This window comes from Poecilia formosa, unplaced genomic scaffold (assembly GCF_000485575.1).
Source record: "Poecilia formosa unplaced genomic scaffold, Poecilia_formosa-5.1.2 Scaffold19, whole genome shotgun sequence".
Lineage (NCBI taxonomy): Eukaryota > Metazoa > Chordata > Actinopteri > Cyprinodontiformes > Poeciliidae > Poecilia > Poecilia formosa.
The window spans coordinates 1,308,922-1,334,189 of record NW_006799958.1 but is presented as its reverse complement, the minus strand read 5'-3'; the positions used below and the strand labels follow the sequence as shown (position 1 = coordinate 1,334,189).

At 36.9% G+C, this 25,268-nt stretch overlaps 1 protein-coding gene across 1 annotated transcript in view; it reads left to right on the top strand.

The window, feature by feature from the left end:
- nalcn (sodium leak channel, non-selective) overlaps window positions 1-25,268 on the top strand; it is an 82,729-nt gene that overhangs the window by 5,095 nt on the left and 52,366 nt on the right. Inside the window, exons 3-12 of the mRNA XM_016669013.1 lie at window positions 1,530-1,670; window positions 1,796-1,978; window positions 3,734-3,817; window positions 3,945-4,084; window positions 4,186-4,314; window positions 5,414-5,565; window positions 6,651-6,793; window positions 7,066-7,170; window positions 13,766-13,852; window positions 24,122-24,253. Coding sequence (XP_016524499.1) covers window positions 1,530-1,670; window positions 1,796-1,978; window positions 3,734-3,817; window positions 3,945-4,084; window positions 4,186-4,314; window positions 5,414-5,565; window positions 6,651-6,793; window positions 7,066-7,170; window positions 13,766-13,852; window positions 24,122-24,253 — 1,296 coding nt within the window. The remainder of the gene's footprint in view (window positions 1-1,529; window positions 1,671-1,795; window positions 1,979-3,733; window positions 3,818-3,944; window positions 4,085-4,185; window positions 4,315-5,413; window positions 5,566-6,650; window positions 6,794-7,065; window positions 7,171-13,765; window positions 13,853-24,121; window positions 24,254-25,268) is intronic.

The following is a 25,268-nucleotide window of genomic DNA, read 5'->3' as shown; positions in this document are numbered from 1 at the left end:
ACTCATCGGGAGCAAAAATGTCATTAAAATTGGACTTTATTTTTCTAACCTGTTTGCTTGGTGTGAATTGGTGATCATTTGTAATTTTGGACTTTATTTATCCAAACTATTTGTTCATTGTGAACTGATGACAGAAGAAAAACTTAAAAATATTGGACAAACACTTGAGTCTTTGAATTTAATTCAGTTTATTTTAAATGCTAAATATCGGTTTAGCTATCTAAGAACAGTGTAGTAATCTGTAAGCTAATGAAGGGCAATAATGCCAATCATGATATTTTGTGCATTTTAAATATCACTACAAAAATAAGGTAATAACTTGCTAACAAAAATACAATACCATAACGTTTTGTCTATATTGTGTATTGTATATTTATAAATATAACAATGACATCCAGCATACCTGTTAGTCTATTATTACATTATTGGCTGCAATTATTCAGTTATTACATTTTCAACAATCTCTGGCTTTGGCATCAACTTACTCACTATCCAACAGCATAATAACATATTATAGTATTGGCAAAATGTTGTTATGTTATTGACTTACAAACCTCATTACATTATTGAAAAGCTGCTACATTATTAGCTTTAGTACATTTTAAATGGTTAGAAGTATTAAGTCATTGCCAGGTGGTGCATTATTACATTATTGGTTGCTACACAACCCGACCAGTGTTTAATGCCTAAATGTCCCTTTGGAGGTTGCACCTCTACCACAGGCATTTAGTAGCTGCCAACAAGCTTCAGGTATGAGTATTGCTACATATTTGACCAATCCAGTTCATTTAAAGAGATTGCTTTTCTGCCATGAATTTAACTTTTATATGTAGTCTACAAATTTCCCATAGAGTAGAGCACAGGGCTTTCCAAAAATCTTAATGTTGCTTTTTCTGTACCAAACACAGTTTTAATGTATTTTTATTAGGCGTCACTGACCTTTTGGACTACTGTGCCTACTGTCCAGCATGGTTTTGATAGCATCTATTTTGCTGCCAGTGGTACTGGTCGATTGCCCAATGTCAACAGAATAAAGAAGAAGGAGCACAATCTCTAAATCCCCCAACCTTTCTCTCAACTAGGTGGATGAATCTTGGACTTATCCAGGTGTTCCCTCAACACAGTGATCCCAAATATTGAGAATACAGCTAACGTCAGTTTATTGTTTAATCACTTCACCCTGGATAAAAACAAAACAAAAAACATTTGAGTTAATCATGAAAGACCAAAGGTGAGATGGCATTCATTGCCTTTAAGTGCATGTAACTGTCTGACCAGAACTTTAGCCTCACATAAAAGTCAGTTTACCACCAAACTCCCATGTTTTTTTTAACCTCCAGGTAAATATGGCCAACAATGACTTTACTGCATTATGTATGCAAGAAGTGTATAAATTCAGGATGAAATCTAGGCTGTTAAGAGTTATAACTATAGTTCTGCCACTGCCCTGACTTGGATGTAGCCAGAGTGCTCTCCACTTCCTCATTTAGCTTTGGTCATTGTCCTGTTCGCCTCCCTCTCCCTGTCAGATCCACTCTCTGTATAGCACAGCTAGTCCCAGCATGCTGAAGAGGAAACAGAGTTCCCGGGTCGAGGCCCAGCCCATGACCGACTTTGGGCCAGATGAGACCCTTGCGGACAGTGCTGACATCTTCTGGATCAACAAACCAGTGAGTCCACCTGTAGAAGAAGCCTAGTTGACCAGTTAGTACTTCACAGTAAGAGAAAAAAAAAAAAATCCAGTCACACTTTGTTGTTTTTTGTTTTTTTTCCCTTTTCTGTTCTGTTCATACAGTGGGTCCATTCCTTGCTGCGAGCTTGTGCCATCATCAGTGTCATCTCTGTCTGTATGAACACTCCTAAGACCTTTGAGCATTACCCTCCGCTGCAGTATGTGACATTTACCCTGGACACGCTGCTCATGTTCCTCTACACTGCCGAGATGATAGCCAAGATGCATATAAGAGGAATCATCAAGGTAGTTTCACTAAGACTGTTCATAACTGTAATGATAGTCCCAACAGGCACAAAACCTCAAAGTAAATATTAATACAGCAAGAAAATAACACATATTTTCTGTTATGTAAAGCTTAACACCTTGATTCCCCATACCTTAATCCAGTGGCTGGATGTTTGGCACAGCTGGTTACAGACTTTTGTTGTTATTGTTACAATGTGTCGGAGATTTAAACACAGGTAGAAATGGAAGAGAACATATACTGAATGAGCCGATCAGCTTTGCCTTTAGAGATGAAAATTATCTGGGGTATTTTTCTTTGCTATTAATGTGCTATTTGGCATCTTATTCTTATTTTGTTAGGTTAGTCTGTGACCCTAACTTGCTCTTACTGTGTGTTTGTACATGGTTGTCTTTCTCTGAGGAAAATTTTGTTGGGAAGACATTAAAAAAAAAGATGATCCTGAGTTCCATCTAAACCACATGAAAATGTGGGTGAAAAGTGAAAGGTTAGATGTTATTTACACATTGTGCAAGTTCAGAAAAAAATTCTGTGTTCTCCCTATTTTGTAACCTTTTGTAGAAGCCATTTGCTTTTTTCCTGTGCCAGATTTCCAAAACAAATGCAGGAAACACACTCAGACGAAAACACATTGAAAAAAAGTGAACATAATCATTTTACAAACTGTTTAGACAATTTATTTGGGTGTATGAAAATTCATTGCAAGATGAATTGTACTGTACATCGTATGAAATCTCTTACGTTTATTTGCAGCAGGTTGTTTCCTTTTACTTTAACAAAAATAAGCTAACCAGTGATCACTTACTGTCATAAAAATTTAGGAAAATCAAACTTGCACATCAGTGATTGCTAACAGTAAAAAAAAACAAAAAACAAAAAAAAAAAACTCACAACTAGAGGCCTGCATTAGCATGGGAAAAACACCTTTGTTTCTGGTTCTTTTCATGTTAATTTTTCTGTTTAACACTGATGCATCTTCTGAGGGTTGTTATTCATTTAAATAATATTTAACTTGTGCTAATTCTTTATATTTCATAAGTGATGAGTCAAAAATTATGGGAGCTTTTAGTAATATCTGTAAATGTAAAAAAAGGTTCATGTTTAATTATCTTATCTTCTATTGAACTTAATGGCACCTGAAACTTTTGCTGTCTTCTATCATATTGTTGAAAGTGCTGGAGTGTATATATATATATATATATAAAAATTCACATTGCGTAGGAATGTAATAGCATGGTTTTGCCCTTGTCAGTGCATGTAATCAAACATGGTACTTATCTGTAGAGTGTTCAGCACACACCCTTCCATTTGCAGCCTTTCTTCCTGAGAAAGATTGACTCCCTAAGAGCTTCTTACACAGTCTCTCTCTGTAAGTGGTAATTAAGGATGGCCGTTTCAACTGGCCCCTTGGCGTTTCAGCTTCTTTGCACTATAGGGCCTTTGAATTTTTTGTCTTATCTCATTGAAAACAGGCTGATGGAACGCTGTGGTCAATCTGTCAAAGTGGGCACTGTCATTTCAAATTTCTTAGTTGCATTTTTTTTTGCTATGTAACCTTTTAAGTAAAATAAATACATACAAGTATTTGATAAAACGTACTCATTAAAGCATCATGCAAAGCTAATCTTGCATAAGTAATGGTCTGAAATATCCCTGCATATGATTTTTATTTGTTAGCTTGCTGTCAAATATATACATTATTAAATCCATTTAATATTTCTTATCTTTCAAGTCTTTTCTGTGACTCTTTTTAGGGTGACAACTCCTATGTGAAAGATCGCTGGTGTATGTTTGATGGCTTCATGGTGTTTTTCATCTGGGTCTCCTTGGTACTTCAGGTGAGTTGCATTATTTATTGTTTTTAAAAGTAACAAATAAAATTGCCTCTTTGACTGCGTATTGCATTTCTCACTTTAGGCCTATATTTATGTTACAAATTTATTTATTTTTTTCTTATTTGTTAAGGTTTTTGAAATAGCAAAGCTTGTGGATCAGATGTCTCCATGGGGAATGTTGAGAATACCCCGAGCGCTAATAATGATCCGTGCCTTTAGGATCTACTTCCGCTTTGAGCTCCCCCGTTCCCGGATCACCAACATTCTGAAGTAAAATGCTACTTTGAGGATTTTTTGAAAATATGTCGACACTTTGTGGATAGGTATCTTTGTAGTGATGCAAAATCTGCTTTCTCTGTTCTGTTTCCCAGGCGCTCGGGGGAACAGATCTGGAGTGTCTCGATCTTCCTCCTGTTTTTTCTCCTGCTCTACGGAATTTTGGGTGTTCAGATGTTTGGAACCTTCAATCGTCACTGTGTTACAAATGATACAGAAAAAGAGTAAGCATCTTCTAAAAATAAAACAGTTCTTTAATTTTAGATTTTATTCTCTGATGGAATAATTCTGAAAACTAAATGTTATTGCTCTTGGATTTGTGGCATTATGTGAATCATTATATATGCGGTATATGCTAAAACAGCTGGTTGTCGTGATATTTTCTTATAGAATAATTTTTTCATAATCGCGTGTAATAATTCTATTATCTAAACATAATTAATCTGTTATTGCAATAGCATATTCTCACACTGAAATCTGTAGAAAAATCCAACCTTTATTTTGTGCATATTTACTTAGCAAGCTATTTATAAAAAGACACATTAGCAGCCACGTTTCAGATTTGTATTTGTAAAAAAAACAACACTATCTATTTTTCCTTCCACATTACAATTACGCAGCAATGTGTTAAGATAAGACGTATTTTATTGATTCCAAATTTGGGAAACTTATGCTTTTTGTGCATTTTTGCAATGCTCTTGATATGGTTGTGAATACATTTTATAGTTTAGACTTATTATAGAGAAGAACATTGTTGACATGCTCTTCCCTATGTGTGGAAATTTAAGTAATTTTCTTTTTTTAAATGCCTGTGGGCATATGCTGACATAAACAGGTGACCTTGAATAATTTCTAAAGATTTTTTTTTTATTTATTCAAATAAAATAAAAAAATCATTGGCTTTCTGTTTTCACAGGTCATTTTGACCCTAATGCTGGGCTTCGTTTACCTCATGTTTGTCGTCACGAAAAATGACTAGGTTTCCTAAGACATGTTGATCTATTTCAGGCCTGCATAATTAGCTTTTATCAGGATTCATCATTGTGCCTCTGATTGCCCTTTGTGACAGTGCATTAAATTATCTCTTCTGATCCTGTAACCCCTAATAAACAATTTGGATGAGTGTCTGGGCAGGCAATTTAAGAGAATTAGTTTTCATTAGTCAAAGCAAGCAGATTCTGGAAAATCCTTTACCTCAAAGAAAGTTATACCTATAAAAAAGGATTTGAGTCGCACTAAATTCAAATTTTTTTTTTTTTTTTAGAATTATTAGGTACTTTATATAAGGTGTGATTTTCTTTTGTTTTTTACCCTTTTGTGTAGCAATGTGACGTGGAACAGCTTTGCCATCCCCGACACTCACTGCTCCCCTGATGGAGAGGGCTACCAGTGCCCTCTTGGTTTCAAATGTGTGGATCTAGAAGATTATGGCCTCACCAGACAGGAGCTTGGTTACAGTGGATTCAATGAACTAGGTATATGTTGTTGTTATCAATGTATGACATTAAATCAGATTGAACTCTTCCGGTTTTTTGGCCATTTACAATTATTGAAACCATTTATATTTACTATGTAAGTATTAAGTAATATTTTTTCTAGACTTCCTTTCAGATTCTGAAGTTTATTTACATTTTCTTAGTATTTGGTAGAATTTCTTTTTGAAATGGTGTAAAATTGTTCAAAAGTGTTTCTGCCTTCCTCAGCTGGGTTGACTGAGTCAGTCACAGTTGTATGCCTTGCTCAAACAAGCCTTTTGGATTTGCTTCTGAATCTTAAATTAAAACTTGAAATATAGTTTCTTTGTCCTTAAGCAATTTTAGATTCCTGTCATTTTGAATGAAATGTTTTTGCTGAAGCCTCAATTACCTGGATGATCTGGAACTGGATTTTGTTTTTGCTTCACAGCTGTATTTCCCCATGTCATTCTTTACTGTTGATTTAATTCATTTTTTTAAATGCACCAGTTTGATATGCAGCGAAACTCTCAAACAATGTGATACTGCCACCAATATGCACACCACAGGACATGTTTTTTTTTTAATGAAGATCTTTGCCCCTGACTCTATTTGCAAGCGATAATCTGGCTTGTTTTTTTTTTTTTTTTTTGGAGTAACTGCTCCTCTCTGATTGGCTCCTCCTGTTAGCTTTGGCAAGTATCCCCACAATGTCTTCTGCTTTTGATTTGGGTTTGATTCACGTAATTTGCATCAAAACATGCTACTTTGTGGAAAACAGAACTGGCCTCCTTCCTGTGATCACTGCTGGACAGTCCTATGCTGTTGCTTGTCCATAGTTTAATCAGATCTGCGAATTTTAAAAGTAACAATAACCTGCAGATCTGTTCTGAGGACTGTCTCCAAGTATGAAATCAGTGTTAGACCAATAGTGCCCAACTCATGTTCATCATCATCTTATGTTTTCTCCTGTCTTGTCATACTCATTTCTGTTGATTGGCCCATAAACTCCGATTCAACAAATTGAATCGAAGTATGGAAATCTTTGAAAATCTTTGACTGAAAGTATATTTGTATTTTTATTCTCCTGGTTCTGCATTTCCTAGGTACAAGTATCTTCACTGTGTATCAGGCTGCATCACAGGAGGGCTGGGTGTTTCTCATGTACAGAGCCATCGACAGTTTCCCGCGCTGGCGCTCCTACTTCTACTTTATAACTCTCATTTTCTTCTTGGCTTGGCTTGTCAAGGTTTGAGCTTCTGTCTTTCTACTGCACAATAATTACAGAAGGCAGTTATACATGAAAAAAGCTCAGGTTAATTGACATCACCCATTATTTTACCTACTGGAGTAGTGACTTCTCCTTGTTAGTAAAACGTTCTTGGGCTAATTAGTGAAGGACTGTCATCTAATATATAGTGAAGAGAGCTCATGCACAATTCTTTTTTTTTTTTTGTGGTCGTTTACTTTTAATTGTCTTAGCATATCTTGGGTTCACTCCCGTTGTCCTTTCTACTCCAGAATGTGTTTATTGCTGTCATCATTGAGACGTTTGCAGAGATCAGAGTGCAATTTCAGCAGATGTGGGGGTCGAGGAGCAGCACCACGTCAACTGCTACCACACAGGTACGACTATCACACTCATAGGCACAAAGTGAACGACGTCGCCCTCAAATTGTCATGATGGCAGCTTGGGTATATTGCGCACCCTGGCCTTTCAACGTGAACCCCACAAAGCTCCACAGCTAGGATAATCTGTCAACAGATGTTCAGATGAGACCATAATCAAACTTTTTCACTGACATGCACAACGCTGACGTGTAGCGCAAAACCAGCACTCACTAACAATGGTGTGCTGGGAAGATGCTTTTCTTCTTCATGTAAAGTGAAGCTAGTCAGAGGTGATGGAGCCAAACCTACTAAACGCTGCAAAAGACTAGAGATTGGAGTAGATATTTATTTTGTAGCAGGACAACATACATAACATACAGCCAAGACGTAATGCACTGGTTTAGTTCAAATCATATCCATGTGTTAGAATGGCCTAATCAGAGTCAATTGAGAATCTGTGGCAGCATTTGTGGCTCTCAGATAGTCTCCATCCACTCTAAGCTTGACCTAATTTGCAAAAAAGAAAAAAAAAAAAATAAGAATGGTTAAGAAATGCCAGATGTGAAATGTTTGTAGAGAAGACTTAGATTTATGACTGCAGCAAAAAGAGTTCCTACAAAGTCCGGGAAGCTGAATTTAAACTGACACCACACTTTGTACATTTGTATGTGTAAACATATTTGAAACCATGGGGCATTGTTTTTTTTTTTTTTTCTCCTTCACAGCAGTGTCCTCCTTTGTGTTTTTTCATCTAACCGAATCGCATTAAAAACACATTGAAGTCTGTAGCTGTATCATAATGAAATCTAAAAAAGTTCACGGGGTAGCTGGCAAAGCAGAGGACTGTAGATATTTAAATGAGTGACAAAACATTCATGATAGCATCCAAAGTTAGTTTTTTACCCCCCCGACACATAAGGCTGTTGGTTATTTAAAAATATGCTTTTGAATAATTAACTAATTATCTATCTACTCGTAATCAAGCGTTGCTTCATTTGATTTCTTGGGAAATTGAGAGTTGATCATGAAGTGTACATATATGGACCTTTTCAGCTGTAAGACTTTCAATATAGCTTATGAGAGTCTAGAAGAATATTCACAAAATATTCCAGGATGTGGATTTATTGAATCAAATACAAGCATGTATTGAATCTGTGGCTGTGCTGTAAGTCGGAGTTTTGATTAGTATTTAGCATATTTCAAGATTTACAATTTTCTTTCTTTTCTTTTTGTTTGTCTTGTATCAAGGAAAGAATCCAGTACTTTATTATAAGCCACCAAAAGCAGAAGCAAATCTGAAGTAAAAATCTAGCTGCCACTTTTTAAATGTTTTTGCTGGCATGAGGGAATCGCAGATTAAAATGACAAATGCCACTGGTACTGAATCATATGAACTACCTCTAGCTGGTGTTAGAATTGAAGTGACTCTGTTTAAATATAAATATGTGATTCTTGGCAGGGTTTTTTTTTTTGTAATCTTTGCAGTCATATTTCTGGGCTTTGCCAGTGACTACTTACTAAAATGAAATGAACACAAATATGATTAGTCTGAGTGTCAGTGTAGTTCCAACCACTCTGTAGTCCAAAAATATAATCGGCAGAAAATCATTAATGCTGCGTGTATTTATAAGAAGAATATAATAAGATTTAAGCTTTATAAAAAGCTTGGAGTTGAATTATTTTTGTCAGGAAAAGGAAACATACCAACAAGGATTGAAATTAGATCTTGATAATTAGCAGTTATTAATATAAGACTCACATATGTATGTTGGTGTTTTAAATGCAACTCCCTGGTACATTTATGTTTTAGACTCAAAGTAGCAAAGGAATTAGTTCTTGAATTGTCCTGTTTATGAGTCACCAAAGTCAACAAGAATTATCACAGCAAACTCACCTGCTTAAATTTAAGTGTAACAATTTGTATCACAATTGATCCACCAAAGTAAAGAAGCAGGCAAACTGCAGTAGGGATAAGGAATATGAATAAAAAAATGTTATAACAATAAAAAGTAAACGTCAAAAGTATTTAAAAAGATTGCAGTAATTTTAAGCAGCATATCAGTACATGATGTTGGAACCATGCTACTACAACAGTAATTACTGAGGGGCTTCTCTTATGCAATTTCAGACTTCCTGTAGTGATTTCCAGTATTTGGACACTTTTCTCTAAATAATCGTCTTACTTGTGATGGGTTAATTGCAATATTGGTATGCAGCTTTTAAAACAAAATTCTGAAGGCGGCATTTGTCACGACACTTCAACTAAAAGTGATTGTTCTGTTTCATTTTTCACAACATGATGCCATTTTTCTCCTAAAATGTGACTTCAACCTAATGCTACATGATGTGGTGGGAAGAGGAGTTATAACAGTCAGATTGCAACTTGGGTTTAATGTCGTCTTCCTCATTTAGCTTAAATACAGAAGAAAAAATAATAATAATGCAGTTTCAGCTAGTTATAAGTAAGAAAAAGTAGTTTCTTACTTGAGAAAAGTTATGGTCATTACCAACACCTCAGTCATCTTAAGGTCTTGCTCCCTGCTTCTGCCATCTTTAGTAGCTGTTACTACGAAAGCTTTAGTGTGTCTCCAAAAAGCAGCCAAATAACCATTTTACATGGCTGAGTGCTTCAAAATGGTGCCATTGTGGACATGAAATTATGCATCTGCAGTTGTGTTTTCCTGTCCTAGTGGATATGACTCAGAAGAAGACTCTTTCTGTTCCCCAATTGTGCATTTTAAAATTGCATTTCCGCTTTGAAAACTGATCGAAAGGCTGAGTGTGATTTATTTATTTTGCATACTTCAAAGATTTTCAGGCCTTGCGGCTCTGAAATGTGGTGATTGATTCCTAGAGGAAAATTTAGTCTCAGAAAGTATTTTTGATCAGTGAGAACATAAAATATTGATGTCATGAGCAGTTTTTAGTGACACGCCTTGGGAAATCGCGAAATCATTTTTTATTAGTTTAGTAATTCATGAACATGCTTGTGCTGCTGGGAAAATGGCAAAGACCTTAAAAGAAATTGCCATTTTTGTCACCATGCAATTTAATTGTAATCTCATTGCCATACCTAATCTCTGTCTTAGAGGGAGGAGAGCTAATTAGCCGTGCCACAACACTTTAGTGTCAGTCACAGAAGGTGAAGTAAAATAAGCCTTTCTTCAGCCTCCCGAGAACTGTTGAAAGGGTGGCAAAAATCTGTGCCACACTTTCCATTACTGGACTTTGCCATATTCCATCCAGATTTATTGTTCTTAATAGAGATTAGGCTTCAAAGATTAAATAAAACCGAGAAACTTTAAGGGGAAAGATTTTCCTTCTTTATCCACAACATTACATTATCTAGCAAGTTTTAACTTGCAGATTGCACATGAAATAAAAGTGAACTGAAGACAAATCTGGCTTCTATCGTCTCTGTATGTCTGACGCTCTGCAAGACGACAGTGTCTGTGCCGGATTAGGTGATAATAAAAGCAAGATGATAATCGCGTTGGATTGCAAAGCACAGCGTTGGCAGGATGAGAGAATGTTGATGTTCAGGTAGGAGACAAAAGCCGAAACAGTGTGGGAGGCAGGGAGGCAATCAAAGAGTGGAACAGTAAATGGTTGAAGGATTTATGTGGGTCTTACGCAGTGAGAGATTAGACGCACCTTAAATTAGCCGTGCGAAGCAACAGGAAGTTTAAATCTGGAAAAAAAAAAAGATGCACCCAGTGGAGCTTATGCAGTCCTCAGGGTTGTCATCTGCTATTATCTAGCCAGCCTTACTCTATTTGCACATCGTCACCATCATTTGCATAGACTCGCCAAGTTGTTTGTTTTGACCCCTTTCAAACAAAAATATATCTTTGCTTCATCTACTTCACTGTAAATGAAAAAGGAAGGTATAGAAATAGTATGTTCTTACGGTGGATGAGATCCTGCAAAAACGACGACATCGAATCTACAATTCTTTATACGGTTTGCTCTGTGGTAGAAACCCCCACCACCCCCCGTTACCATGGCAGTGACCGATGTGATTTAAAATGTTTTCATAACTGCAAACAAAGCATTCCTGTTTTAAACAAATGACTCATAATTAATGGTCTGACTGAGTATGCAGGCCTTCTAATATTAGCATTCATATTTAGGTGAAGGTCTGTCATAATTAACCAGAATATTATTGAAAAGTGAATTTATTTTAGAAAATAAGAAAAAATCATGTACTGATTTCACTAAGATAAATTCCTAGTGAAATTAACTCATCAGCCACTTTGCTATGCACATATGTTTCCAAGGTGTATATAAAAGTGGTCTGACATATCTTTGTCCTCGAAAATGCTTAAATTCTTTCTGGCATAGAAATACATCTGAAATGGTTCAGAGATTTTGGTCAGTAATTACAAAGCAGCATCATAGAGGATGATTACGCTGTAATCATAAAGGGATGGACTAAGGTTGCACTATGGAAGGTTGTGATTTTTTTTAAACGAGTCCCAGCACCAACATGCGTCAAACTCTACTTGAGAGCCAGCATCCTGCGATTTCTAAATGTCGAGAAGGTAATTCATCCAATTGATTCAGGTTTTCTAGTTCACTGTGAAAGGATGCAGGTCACCAGCTCTCAGAAACTAGAGTTTGGCATCCCTTTGCCAATACACCACGACCAGCAGCCTAAACAATGACAGAACATGTCCATGACATTACCCAGCCTGTTTGTCTCCAACAACTATGCCACATTAAAAGCCACTCTAATCCCCATTCTCTGCCATTCTAATGCTGCGCTTGATCGACAACAAGTTGTCCTTACCCTGTCTAGACTTCAAAGTGCAGTAAACAGCTGCCATGTGATTAGCTGATTTTCTGGATGAGTTAACAAGCAACTGAACAGATATGCAAAATAAAGTTTCCAGCGAGTGTATTTCAAGCATTTATGTCTGCTTGTTTTGACGATTATGGCTGAGAAAAACCAAATGTTCAGTTTCTCAGAAAATGCTATTATTGTGGTAGGCATTGTGAAGTGCCCATTGAGGTGCGATCTCTCTGGAAAAAATGCGATGCCATTCTGTCTTACATAACCCTTAATCTTTGGGCTGTTGGTTTATTTTCCTTTGTGAAATGACTTGTTTCAAATCTTCCAAAAGCAGTTCTTTTCCCAGGACTTAGCCATTCTGAAAGTTTAACTGTATTCATCTTTGCTCAATCACAGACTTCAATTTTTTCTTTAATTTTGGTTGGAAGCTTCTTTTTTCTGGCTTTTCAAAGCATCCAGTCTGTTTAAGAAAAAGCAAAGCAAAACTATATTTTCATGCTGGTGAGTACAGCAACTTATTGACTCCAAAGAAATCCAATCTTTTTATTTCATGATCGCAGAAATACAGCCTGCAATGCCGGGCTCACAATGACGAACCAAAACCACAAACACATTTTCATACATCGTTTAGCTTATTTGGCCTTCAACTACATTGCTTCTCAGACAGGTTCACATTCTTTTGTCTTAGAGGTTTAAATGTCAGCATGACAATTAAACCTAAATTAAGTTTAGGTTAAATTGTCTTAAGCCTAAATGTCATTTTGTCCCTTTTCTGTACTGTTTGGCTTGCTATGAGCCCAATTTTTTTCCAGGAGGGAAACGGATGGAGCTGTCTTCCACTTGACACTTCACACTGATCTAGCATCATCAATTCATGTCTATTTCATATCCCCTGTGACAACCAACAGTTGAAAAATAATTTTCTCATATTGTAGTGTAAGGAAGTGTAGTTTTGGTACACCAATCTTAAAGATAAAATACTAAAATAAGATTAGCAGAGGAGTGCACTACAAAAGATAATTTTCTTCAAACTGCTATAAATGGTGTCTTTTAATTTATGTTCAACTCAAATTTCTCTTATAATTTTATGAAGACTGTTTAACATTAGAAATTAACCACAACACATTTTGACGTCGACAATTTTAACATCACCGCCTGCTGGACCGACTCATTTTATCTTCCCGGATCGTTTATTCCAGAGAGGATTTACAGTTGGGATTTTTTTTGCACATATAGAGGATTAAATTACTTACAACAAAATGTTACATTGATGATTTAGGTATGTGGACTCAATACGGACACATGTATTGATATGCACATTCATGATCTTCGTTTTTTATTATTTTTTTGTGGACAGTTTTCTTTCTGCCTCTTTTTTGTGAGCGTTTTTACTGCAGATAGTTGCTGTGCTAAACGTGCTTCACAGTATACATGATTAACCTTTATTATCATCATATTTACCCCTTTCCTTCCTCCTTTTTTTGAAAGTAAAGGAAAAGGTTTTAATGTGTGAACTAGCTGTCTTGTGTAATTGAATGTCTCAGGGTTATTTTTAGTTGTTTTATTTGTTTTTTTTTCCACTTTTAGACCCCACGGCGACCTCACCGCATTTAGAAGCTAGCATCCTGTTTTGGGTGGGCTCGAATCTATGTGCACAATGCCTTGAGCTTTATTTTTGTAGCCACAGATGTTTCATGATGATGTAGCCACGGGGTTTCTGTGTGTGTGTGTCACGTCTACTGCTTCAAATGATGCGTCTGGTTCTGTGTGTTTGTGAGCATTTTCTACCACTTATTTGCTGCCCTTATGCCACAGATGTTCCATGAAGACGCTGCCGGAGGATGGCAGCTTGTTGCTGTGGATGTCAACAAACCACACGGTAGAGCGCCTGCTTGCCTTCAGGTGAGTACACCGCATAATGAATAGGCTGCTGGTGGGAAGTACTGCTCTCAGTGTCCCGTAGGCAATTGCATATTCTACTTGTGTGGCCAAAGAAACACTCGGCGAGCGTCATCATCCATTTGGAACTTGCGGCAGAGTCATCCGCGCCTTATTGTTTTCACATGCGTCACCGTATTCAGCTGTTGCATTCAAGACTCGGTGACTCGATTACGAATGAGGAGAAGTTAATGTTTGATGCGCAGAGTTGCGCTAATGACTTATATTTTGACGGGCGCCGGGTGTTGCCCGGGCTGTGCGAGCCGAACGATTGAGCTGTAAAGATGAGCTGAAAGTAGCGGGTGTTGTTTAAAGCTGGGATGCTGTTGATAGGGGTTTGGTTTGGGAGTAAAAGGCATGGCCCTCGCTGTGAGGGACTGCCAGTACAGTCTACGGCAACAGGAGGGAGGACAGCTGTCAACACGCCTTCCTGGAGTAAATACTTCTCCAGACACACACACGCACACAGGAAGCAAAGCAACAAAGAAGTACAGAGAAATTGGATAGAGAATGAGAGAGAAAATAGGAGTATTGAGAAATGGAGCTTTTCTATTAAAGAAGTATTCTCCCCAGAGCCCTATCTTCAGTAGGAGGGAACATTTAGATGGAGGGATAACCAGAGGGGTAAACACAACTGACTTCCCTTTGAGCCATGTGCAACGTTATATGCAGCACTCAACAACTTCTTTGTTTCTCTCCTGCAATCATACTAATAAGCTCTTACTGTTACTTTGTTCCAAAAAGACCTTTCTGCCAGAAGGAGCATCACAAATCCAGAAAAGACTAGAATTAGATCAAGTTCAGAGTCAGACAGTTTTTGGCGCTGTGTTATACGCGCGGTGCATTTGTAAGAAATTATTTACACCTTCTGTATCTAGAATCCCTCTGATTAGTATTGAAAATGAAGGGATGTGTGACTTTTTTTATTTTTTCAAATAGCTTTTCAGCGGATGTCAGTCAGACTTTGTAGTCTGGTTTAGATCAAAGCACATTCGCATGTTAGAATGGCTCAGCCCAGACCTGAATCCAATTGAGAATCTGTTGCAAGACCTGAGAATTGATGTGCACTTTTGCTCTTACTCCAGTCTGACTGAACTTGAGTTAGATGGCAGATCACAAAACATTCAAGTCAATTCATAACAGTTCAAAAATAATATAAAAAGACAGAATGGGGAAATATGGATGCTTTTACAAGCCACTGCATGTGGTAATAATGAATTGCTTATGCATTCATGTTTTCATGATTAAACTAGAGGAATATTAGGAAGTGTTTGTTTGGGAGGAAAATAAGTAAATAACATGCCGCTGTCAGGATGAGCTAAAGATCTGGGTGACAACACTTTTCAAGCCAGGTAAAAAATTGGGATTTACCTTTACGTTTTATGATGGTGAGACATTTTTAAGGCCATAATAACAGACTAGAAATATGGCAGGTTACAGTCGTTGTCAGAATCTTTCTTTTTGCATTCTGTGACGTTCTTCAACTTTATTTGTTTATTTCTGCTTTATTTAACATGTCAAGTGTCAGGCATAAGACGGATAATCAACAATAACTTTAGTGTTTGAATAGTGCTGACAATGAAATGAATCACATGGTGCTTGAATTCAAAAGACATCAATTGTTTTGGTTGTCACAAAGTGACAGCGTTTTGTGGCATGCAGAGCCATCAGATTGCTCAAAAACTTCTTACATTTCCTTCACGCTTTCCAGAAGCTGCAATGTGTGAGACACAGTTTTAAAGCCAACTGTTTTTCTCTCTCTCAAATAAACTTGTATATGTTGCTCATATACTCAAAAGTATATGAAGCCGTCTTGACTGTGGATGGGCAATATTTCTTTAATTTTGAAGATCTTCTTTCTTTAAATATGAATTTCATGTATACTACATCAATTGGTTATTTTTTTATTTATTGATTAATCTTTACTGGTAAAGATAAAAATGAGAATGTGAAAACGGCAACAAAGAGGCAGACTTTTAGAAGTTTGAGAGATGGATTCTTACTGTGAACAACATTTCTGTTCACAGTAAATAGATACGTGTGATTGCAGTTTTCTTAGTCAAAATTTAAATGTACCATTCACAATAATAATAGCCTTCTGTAATAAGGCTATGAAGTGGCACCTCACTCTTGATGCCTTTGTGGCTTTATGATATGGAGCTGTAACATGAAGAATTACTGTTCTGACTTATTGAAGAAACTTTCAATTACAAGAAATAGCTACCTTTTATTCTACCTCGTGTAGCGAAAAAATGGTAACGAACTTCAACAACTGACCAAAGAAATATTTGAATTCTGCCACAGATTGCTTCAAGTGAAGCCATTTCATTGTAGCCCTGCTTTATGTTTAGGGTCTTTGTACTGCTTGCATCACTCTAGTCTTTAAATGTTTGCAACCTCTTGAAGAGTTGCCTTGTCATTAGCGCCATCCATCTTCCCATCAACTCTGACCAGCTTCTCTGGACATCTGCCATGATGCTACCATCACCATATATCACAGCAAGAACAATGAGTTCAGGGTAATGTACAGTGTTAGTTTCTGGCCAAACATGCCATTTTGCATGTTGGACAGAAACATCTTTTACTGGCCTGTGCAAAATTGCAAATAGGACTTAATATGATTTTTCTTCAACAATGGTTTTCTTCTTCCCACTCTTCTAAAATGGCCAGATTTGTGGCGTACACAACTAATTGTCCATTCAATAGATTGTTCCACCTCAGCTGTGGATCTCTGTAGCTCCCTCAGAGTTACTATGAGTCCCTGGGCTGCTTCTTAGATAAACGCTAGGGATAATATTTTAGCACTTAATTCAGCTTTAAACTTCTCCACAGCTTTATCCCTGACCTAGCTGATGGTCTTAATGATGCTGTTTGCTCATTTATAATCTCTAATATTCTAAGGCTTGTCTCAGAACAGCTGGATTTATCCTGAGAAATCTGCTATAGTCGGGTGAAACTGCACAACATATTGAATTGGAATCATCAACGCAATGTCAATGTCTGCATTAAATGAATTATGAAGGAATGTCTGGATGAAATATTTGGTAGTCTAAGTATTTCAGATACGATGTATTACTATTCTGCTTTCAAGTTTATATTTGGCCACTTGGAAGAACTATCACCGTTCTTTAACTCGTATTTTGTTTTAGATGTTTCTCAGCTTCAGCAAACCTGATTCAAATGGGTGCATTACCTCTTTAGCATATTGTCATGCTGTTGTTGACATGTTGTTTGAAAACTGTGATAAATGATAATCATACGTGATCTGCGGCGCATTGACTCGTGTAGACGGTAAATACTGTGTGCAGACATGGGGTCTCTGTTGAAGCAATATCACTATGAGATGATGTCACATTTATAGAACACTGAATGAGCTCAGATTAGAAAGCTTCAATATTTACCAAGTACCGAGGCATCACTACTTATGTAAATATATGCGCACTAGCGGATGTTGTCGGTCCACAGTGGCGTTTCTCTGTGAAATGTTACACACAGAACAGTTCTTTATACTTTAAACAATCCCGTTCCAATATTACATTGTGAACATAAACATCGTGTTGTGACATGTTGCGATATTATGGGTTGCAGTTCTTCCTGTGCTCTCTCTTCAAAGTCATGCTGAAAACTTCAAAACAGTCTCTTGCTCGCTTATGTCAGAGGGGAGCTGCGCTTTTGATTGGACAGGTAGAACAAAGAAAAGCGGCGGGCACCCAGCCTGTCTGGCCATCTGTGAGTGCTGGGGAAGTGAAGTGTGAGTTTCTGTTCTGTTCTGCCTGGCTCGAGAGTAATTGGCCATCAAATGATTAAAATGTTTCAGAGCTGGCAGGTGGGTGCTTTTCGCAAAGAGGTCGCCAGCGTGTATCCTTTATATAATCCCTCTATACCTGTTAGTGTCTTTCGAACCACCTGTATGTTTCTGGTCTGGTCCGTGTTTCTCTGACTGTCAGAGCCTGTGGAGCCTGTTGATGCCTGGCTGTTGGTGCATGAGCCTGTGTCCCTGGTCTGGGTACGTCTGAGTCCAACTGGCTCCATCAGTTGGAGATGGCACATAATTCATTAAACACCTGCATATTTTGGAGACGGAGAGGGGAAAGTAGCGCCCTCTTAGGACTAAAATGGAGAATGTCTCTTCACTTTCTGGCAGTTGTTCTAGAGCAATGACTATTTTTTTTATTTTATTTGTTTATTGTTTCATTGATTTATACAAAAAGATACTAATAATATTGACCAGTACTTTAGACACTTTTTTTGTGTTAATGTATATTATAACAAGTTTTTATGTAGCTGATATGATTCTGTTTATCTCCTATGAGTAAGGAAACATAATTTCTGCCACCTTAAGAAGTATTCATACCCCATGTGAGAACAACAGAGTTATCAGATTACAACAGGCCAAATGCAAATACAAAGGCGCTTGATAGATTTTCATTTGTAAAAAATGTTGAAGATAGTGTTTCATTTTCTTTCGCTTGCATGATTCCAACAAAATATTCTCAAGCTTGGCAGTTTGTGGTTGTAACATGAAGATGTAAAAAAAGTTGAAGAGGTACAAATATTTTTGAAAAACCCTGCATACTGTTTGTTTGTCTGTTTGGAATGAGCAAGGTAATGTGATTTTTATTTTTAAGCCAAATATTTATACATTTTGGATAAAATGTGTCTAATTATTTAATTAACAATTTAAAAAATACGCACCTGACCATCCGAGACTGCTCCGCAGCACAAGTCAGCAATATAGTCGGGTCATTCTACCTATTTTTTATTTTTTTTTCCTTCCTGTTTGCATTGTTTTGCATTTTAAATCAAAGTTATTGTAACTTCAAACAAAACTCAAGAAACTATGAAATGTCAGCCTGTGAATAATTAAAACCACTTCTGATTAATTTACCATTCTTGTTCTGTCAATGAGCAGCAGATGTTCCTCTCCCTTAATGTTTCCTTTTGTCTGCAGAGCTACAGTAAATGCAGAGTGATTGATAACCAGTAACTCACTGAGGGGCCCAGAGGTCCAGTGAATGCAACACTTTTTTCTTTTTTTTTACTCCTTCCTCTTAAGCCTGAGGTTATTGATTCTCTACAACCTTCCCTTTCCATTTAACTCTGATCTTTACCCCCTGGACTGCTATCATTTAAAACTCACACACATTCACACAACCTGTCAAGGTTAAGGTCACTGTCTCTTGCGTGGAGGGAGAAGGCGGCTCCTGAAATGGGTAAGTCAACTGAGGAGAAAAAGATGGGGAGAAAAAAAAAGAAAAAAGAATCACCGGTAAGCTATCATTTAAGATGGTTAAAAGGGACAGCAAAAAGGTATGGAGAGGTGCCTTAATGCCCTAAATGTGAAATTAAATTGTCAGCGGGGAGAAGGCTCATATGGCAATGAAATAAATGATGCTAGACTGATTAGTGGCAAGTTTCTATATCCAATAAATGGCTCACCACCCAGGGGGCCATTCTGTCAAGGAGCATCATGAGCATTGCGAGAATCCTCCCCACTCCAAAAAAGAGACCATGTTCTCTATGACACCCACAATGAGTTTTCCGTCGCTTGCATACCTATTTGACGCAGAATGGACATCCCATCGGAATTGCACTCAGTGCAGAAATATGTGGCTTTCCTCTGTGGTCTGCTAATATAGTAGGCATTAGAAACTCATAATATGAGACTCTTTTACAGTGTTTATCAAGACTTAATGTGATCTTCTATCGCTTAAAACTGGGAATCGTTTGGCTGATTAATAATCTGATTCGCATCTGATTAAATGCAAATCAGATTATTCTACTCTGAAAAGATTAGATTATAAAATGTTTATTGTGTTAATGAAACCCAAAAGACATTGTTTTATCCTTATCCTTATTGTTTTATCTTCTTGTTAAGGCCATAATAATTCAAGGAGATTCTATTTTACTTGAAGTCGTTAAAGTTTGTACACCTCCATTTCCTCAGCCAAAACTACTTCGGAGTTACAACACACAACAATGTCAAGAAATTTCTAAAATAAGGTAAAGAGTTGCCGTTCCACATAAATTCAATCAGGGTTGCAGAACTAGAAAAGAAGAAGAAGTAAGGGGTTGGAGGAAGAGCTCTTTTGTTTATTTGTTTTAGAAGAATGGTATTGCAGGGACTGAAGAGATAGCTCAAGTGAAACAGTTTGTAATCCCAATCAGTTTCTCCTTAATCTTGGTAAACAGGAGAGAGAAAACTGTCACAGGAGTTTGTGCCAGAACATGGCCGAGTCTGCTGGTGACAGTTCCTGTGTGAGTACTGCTATATTGTGCCAGCAATGAGCACATGTGCTATACTCATCTCGTGTACCAGCAGAAAGAGCATTTGTCCTCCTTGGCAGCCAGTGCAGGGAGACAGAACATGAGGAAACAGTCAATCTGCCTCTGTGCTTTTCAACTCTTCCAGCCAATGGAAATGTCCCAGGTGCGATGCATGCATGCCCAGCCATCTTCTGGACATCCTCTATATGTTAGCAAATAATTTAGTGAAGCTAAGTGGGGAAAAAATAAAATAGTAAATGAATTCTGAAAGGGTTTTTTTTTTACACATAAAGTACAATGTCACTTAAGAAACTTGTGACCACATGAAATTATCTTAATGGTAATTCTATTGATCATTTTGCTTCCAACACAGACTGTGCCTCAAAAACATGATGAAACCAATTCCTAACCTGTTTAGTTAGGAATTTTTTTTTGCTAAAAAAAAACATCAATATGATTATTTAGAGAATCACTCACACAATATGTGTAAAAATAAATTCAACTCGAATGGATATAGCTGTGTTCTGGGGGAAATTGATCATTTTCACATTTTATTTTTGCAAATGTAGTAGCGACAGGTGTCACAAACTGTTAAATTATCCCTAATCAGTGTAGAAACATCCAAATATTGCATGCTTGATGTTTGTCTAATTATAATTAAAGCCATATGCCAAAAGGAGATTTTTGTGTTGTTGTTTATCTGAGCATTGACTGAACGTTGGACAGATGCTAACTTTCTACCAGCTAACAGTTAGCATGTCGTGAGATTCTCACTTTAATTACAAGTCATTTGCATCTTGTCTGTGTAAATGCTGCCACACAAAGATTTTAAAGTGGTGAGAGCTTTTTCAGTGCTTTACCCTACAAGGGTCTGTATTAGTTGAATCTGTCAACATAGCAGGGAATCTCAACAATCACTAATTTTCTTGACAAATTACTTGTCATAAACATGATACAGAGAGAATTTAAGTACCATGGGATGTCAAGCTTAAAGAAATCAACTTCACATCTGGGGGCCATAAAAGATATTGATGCCATTTTCAATACTCTGATAAAGAACGGAGTCATTGCGCAGTGCGTGCTTCACTCTAACTTGGTACTTGGTATTTAACTTGGGTAAATTAGACTGATTTAACACGTAATGTGGCTAGCAAAAGGTTGCTAATATTTAAATATTACACTCTTTCATATACAGGAGCTTTACCGACTTTTTTAGATTGCTCTCAAACATCAGTGTCACTTTTTTGTAGTGCTTGCACAGCCATCAACCTGGCTTATAATGACCCTTCAGCTTTTCCTGTCCGTCAGTCTCCAAGGCAAAATGCTTTTGCCTCTGCCATGTCTCTCGATGTACTTGTTGGGTTACCAGCTTCATACTTCCATCAGCAGCACACTGTTGATTCTCAGCCATGATTGATCAGATGAAACTCTGCAAGGGGAGATGGAGTTGGTATCTTTAGCTCTGATGTGCAAGGTAGATCAGCTTGGGAAGATCAAAACTGTAAAGTTGGTGTCAACTATAATGCAAATACTTAAAAACACATTTTCTTACATTGTTCTATCTTAATATTGATCATTTTGACATTGCTACTTAACGCATGCCTCAATCACAGTGTGCATTCCAACTGCAACGCTTTAACATGTCGGTGTGATTGTGCATATCGAACACCTGATGTTTCAAAAACACAGCAAGACACAAGGGATGTGAAGCATCCAAAATGTGTATCAAACATGCAGTAGAGAATCAAGTTGTCCTGCATTGGATGGACCAGTTATCTGTTGACATCTTGGCCATATGAAAAGATTAGAATTGTCATGTATTCAATGGCGACCTACAGCGCTTTACTATCGGAATGATGTGGAAAGTGTTATCTAGTGAAGCGCACACCATATTTAGCTCTGGGGGGGGGAGGAAGAAAAAAATAAAACTGCAGGAAATGTTAAAAGGTTATTCTCAACAAATCTTGAAAGGAAGACTGTGTCTCTATTTGAAAGATGTGATAAATGCTCATTGCTTTCCATTGAGCTCAACAGCTTGTCTTTGCAGTGTGATTCCCTAAACCTTACAGAGCATGTAGGCAAAGTCACAACCTTGTGAAAACCAAGCATTTCACAAGGCATAGACATTCTGTTCTCTGTCAGCTCCTGTCTCATGATCATTCTCTTTACTCTCTCTTTCGCTATCTCTCTCCCACACTCACACACACATGCACACACGCATCTCCATTGAGGTAAAATACCCATGGGGTTGAGCTTCTGGTTAGTGGAAATGTCAAAAGGCTTTGTTGTGTCCAATCTTGGTCAGGAAATCTGACCTCTGTGTTGAGAGTGAGCTTGTGTGTATATTTAGGAAAAAAATAAAAGAAAAAAGCCATCTGCACAACTTTGGTCTGCAAACCAACACAATAATTTAATGGGAAAAAGAACTGTAATGATAAGCAATAAAAGCAGTTACTTCTTAAAATATATTTTGGCTAGTGTCATGGTGCATTCAGGGACAGAAAAGTCAAATGTTTCTTCAGATTTTGAAAACGGCAAACCAACACGTCTAACAGATCCATGTTACAAAATCTTTCTAAGTAGTATATTTAGTAATCTCATTTACCACCAATTGTTTTCTTTCTGATTTGAGTTAGTACTGTCCTCACCCATTCAATAAATCTGAATTTTATTGAAATGTCTGTTTATTTCAGTACATAACTGGAATGAGTTATAAAGATTAATCACACACAAGCCGATGTTTCAAAGCCTTTATTTCTGTTAATTATGGTAATTTTGTGCTTGTCTCTAATGAAAGATAATGAGATTTAAGATTGCAATGTTACATCAAAACATTTTAATTGAGAAATTTGGGCTTAGTGAAAAATATGTTTAATGCCTGCTTAAAAGTAGTTCTTTCCAAAAGGGTAATTTTATTTACAAATCAGTCTCATCTGAATGCCTGTTCTTGTTTATTGAATACGAGTGTAAGTGTATTTATGTGTAGGAGGAGAAATGGCTGTGATTCCACCTTCCTGGGGAGAATTTGATCTCTCTGCTGCAAACACTCTTCATCTGCACTGAAGTTTTCCTCTTGCCTTCTTCATTTTTTTCCATCTAACATGGACGTCTTTTTTTTAGAATGAGTGACTCTACCCACTCACAAGCTGTTCATCTCGCCCTACATGCACAAATTTGAAGGTTCTGATCACATCTGTCACATTTTCCTACTTGAAAAGCCCTATTTGTCCGTCACAGATTACAATATGTTTTTAGTGTTTAATGCCATTTGATGGTATCAAGGGCGTCGAGATCCGCTGGCATTCAAAAATGAAAGGAAAATATTCTTTTTTTTTTCTCTCTCTCTCTTGAGCTGCTGAAAATGAACTGATTCTCCTGATTCTGCTTTTGAGATTCGTAATTCTTAAAACAAATATACTGGTACTTGTGTTTGCTTTGAAATTGATGTCATTTAGCTGCTCGACTATTTACATGTTTTCATATAGCTTCACATCCAGTAATAGCCTCCTTTACCTCTTTCCACTTTTCCCCCATTGTTGCATCAAATGTATTCCAAGGGATGTTGTTTTAAAAATTCATATTATTTTGTACAGCGCCTTGCAAAAGTACTTAAACCCTCATCAGCACAAATTAGTGAATATTTGGAAAGTGGAAGTTGAAAAGGACACAGCATATTTCTGATAATATTGATTTTCAAGTTCTGGGTGATTTATTTGGAACCAAATAATAGACACAAACACAATCTCGTAAAGGAAAGGTAATGAAGTGAACTTAAACTAAGGAAAAACACAAGCCTGATTTGAACTCAACGTTGCTCAACACATTTTAGGTCATTATTTTACTGATAGCTTTCATATATCAGTATAGTTTTGCATCATCCAGAATCTGTCGATTACTTTTGGGAAACAAATAAACAAAGCATTTCCACACATTGTTTGAGTACTGAGTACTGCTTTGTTTCCGCAGCAAATGATGAGGTCCTCCGTCTTCCATATGTTCATCCTCACTATGGTCGCTGTGGATGTCATTGTGGCCGCCAGCAACTATTACAAAGGCGAGAATTACCAACGGCACTATGACGAGTTCTACCTGGCAGAGGTAAGGTCTTAGTTTTTCAATAATATTTATTTATTTATTTATTTATTTATTTATTTATTTACTATGAAAAAGCAATGCATTATATTTTGAATTGTATTCTTTGTCAACAGATCTAAGGTGCACTTTAAGTTATACACTAAACATTACTTTTTAACACTATCGCCACTTTCTTTGTAATTTCTGATATCATTTCATTAGCTGTACATAAAAGGGTTAAAAGCAACCGATGTAGGATGAAAGAACAAACCTCCTCCAGAAATACAATTAAGACTCAAATGTGGGTCAAGCTCCATGCAGTTTTCCATAAGGCATTTTCAAAAACATTCATTAAAATATACAGTGCAATGTAAAAATCATCCATTTATTTAGGTTAGACCTTCTAATATCAGACTCCTTTTGGGGTTTTGAAGTCTTGGCTTCTTGGGACTTCAGCAGCAATTTACTTATGTGTTGCCCAATACAAACACATTTTCAGAGAGGTTTTTGTTTGTTTGTTTGTTTCGTCATTTTACCCTAAGCTATGAGTTACTTTGTCAGGAAATAGGTTCCTAAACTGAGAGCTTAGGAGAGCTTATAATTCAGATCTTTAGAGACTTTTTCAACTGTTCAATAGTTTATCACAACGTTTCATATTTTATTTTCTGGATCTATGAATATATTTTAAATATTGCACCCTTTCACAGGCTAAAATAGTATTTTGGCAATAACAGATCAATACGTCAGGTCTTTTTTCTTTTTCTATTTGCTAACAAATGCTTTTATCTGCTGTAGTAGATATATTTCAGGCCCAACTTTGTTGCTTTCCCCCCCTCCATTGGCCCACATACCTCCATTTTCAAGCCTACTCTGCACAATACATGGTCATAAAAAAGAATCAAGAAAGAAGCAAAGTCTTATTAAAGTGTTTAACTGACTTGCAGGAAATTTAGAAATATGTATCAAATCATTCGCCAAAGAACTATACAGGATATTTGACGAGTTCAAAAGTTTTGCACAGTACTACAGACAATTATTA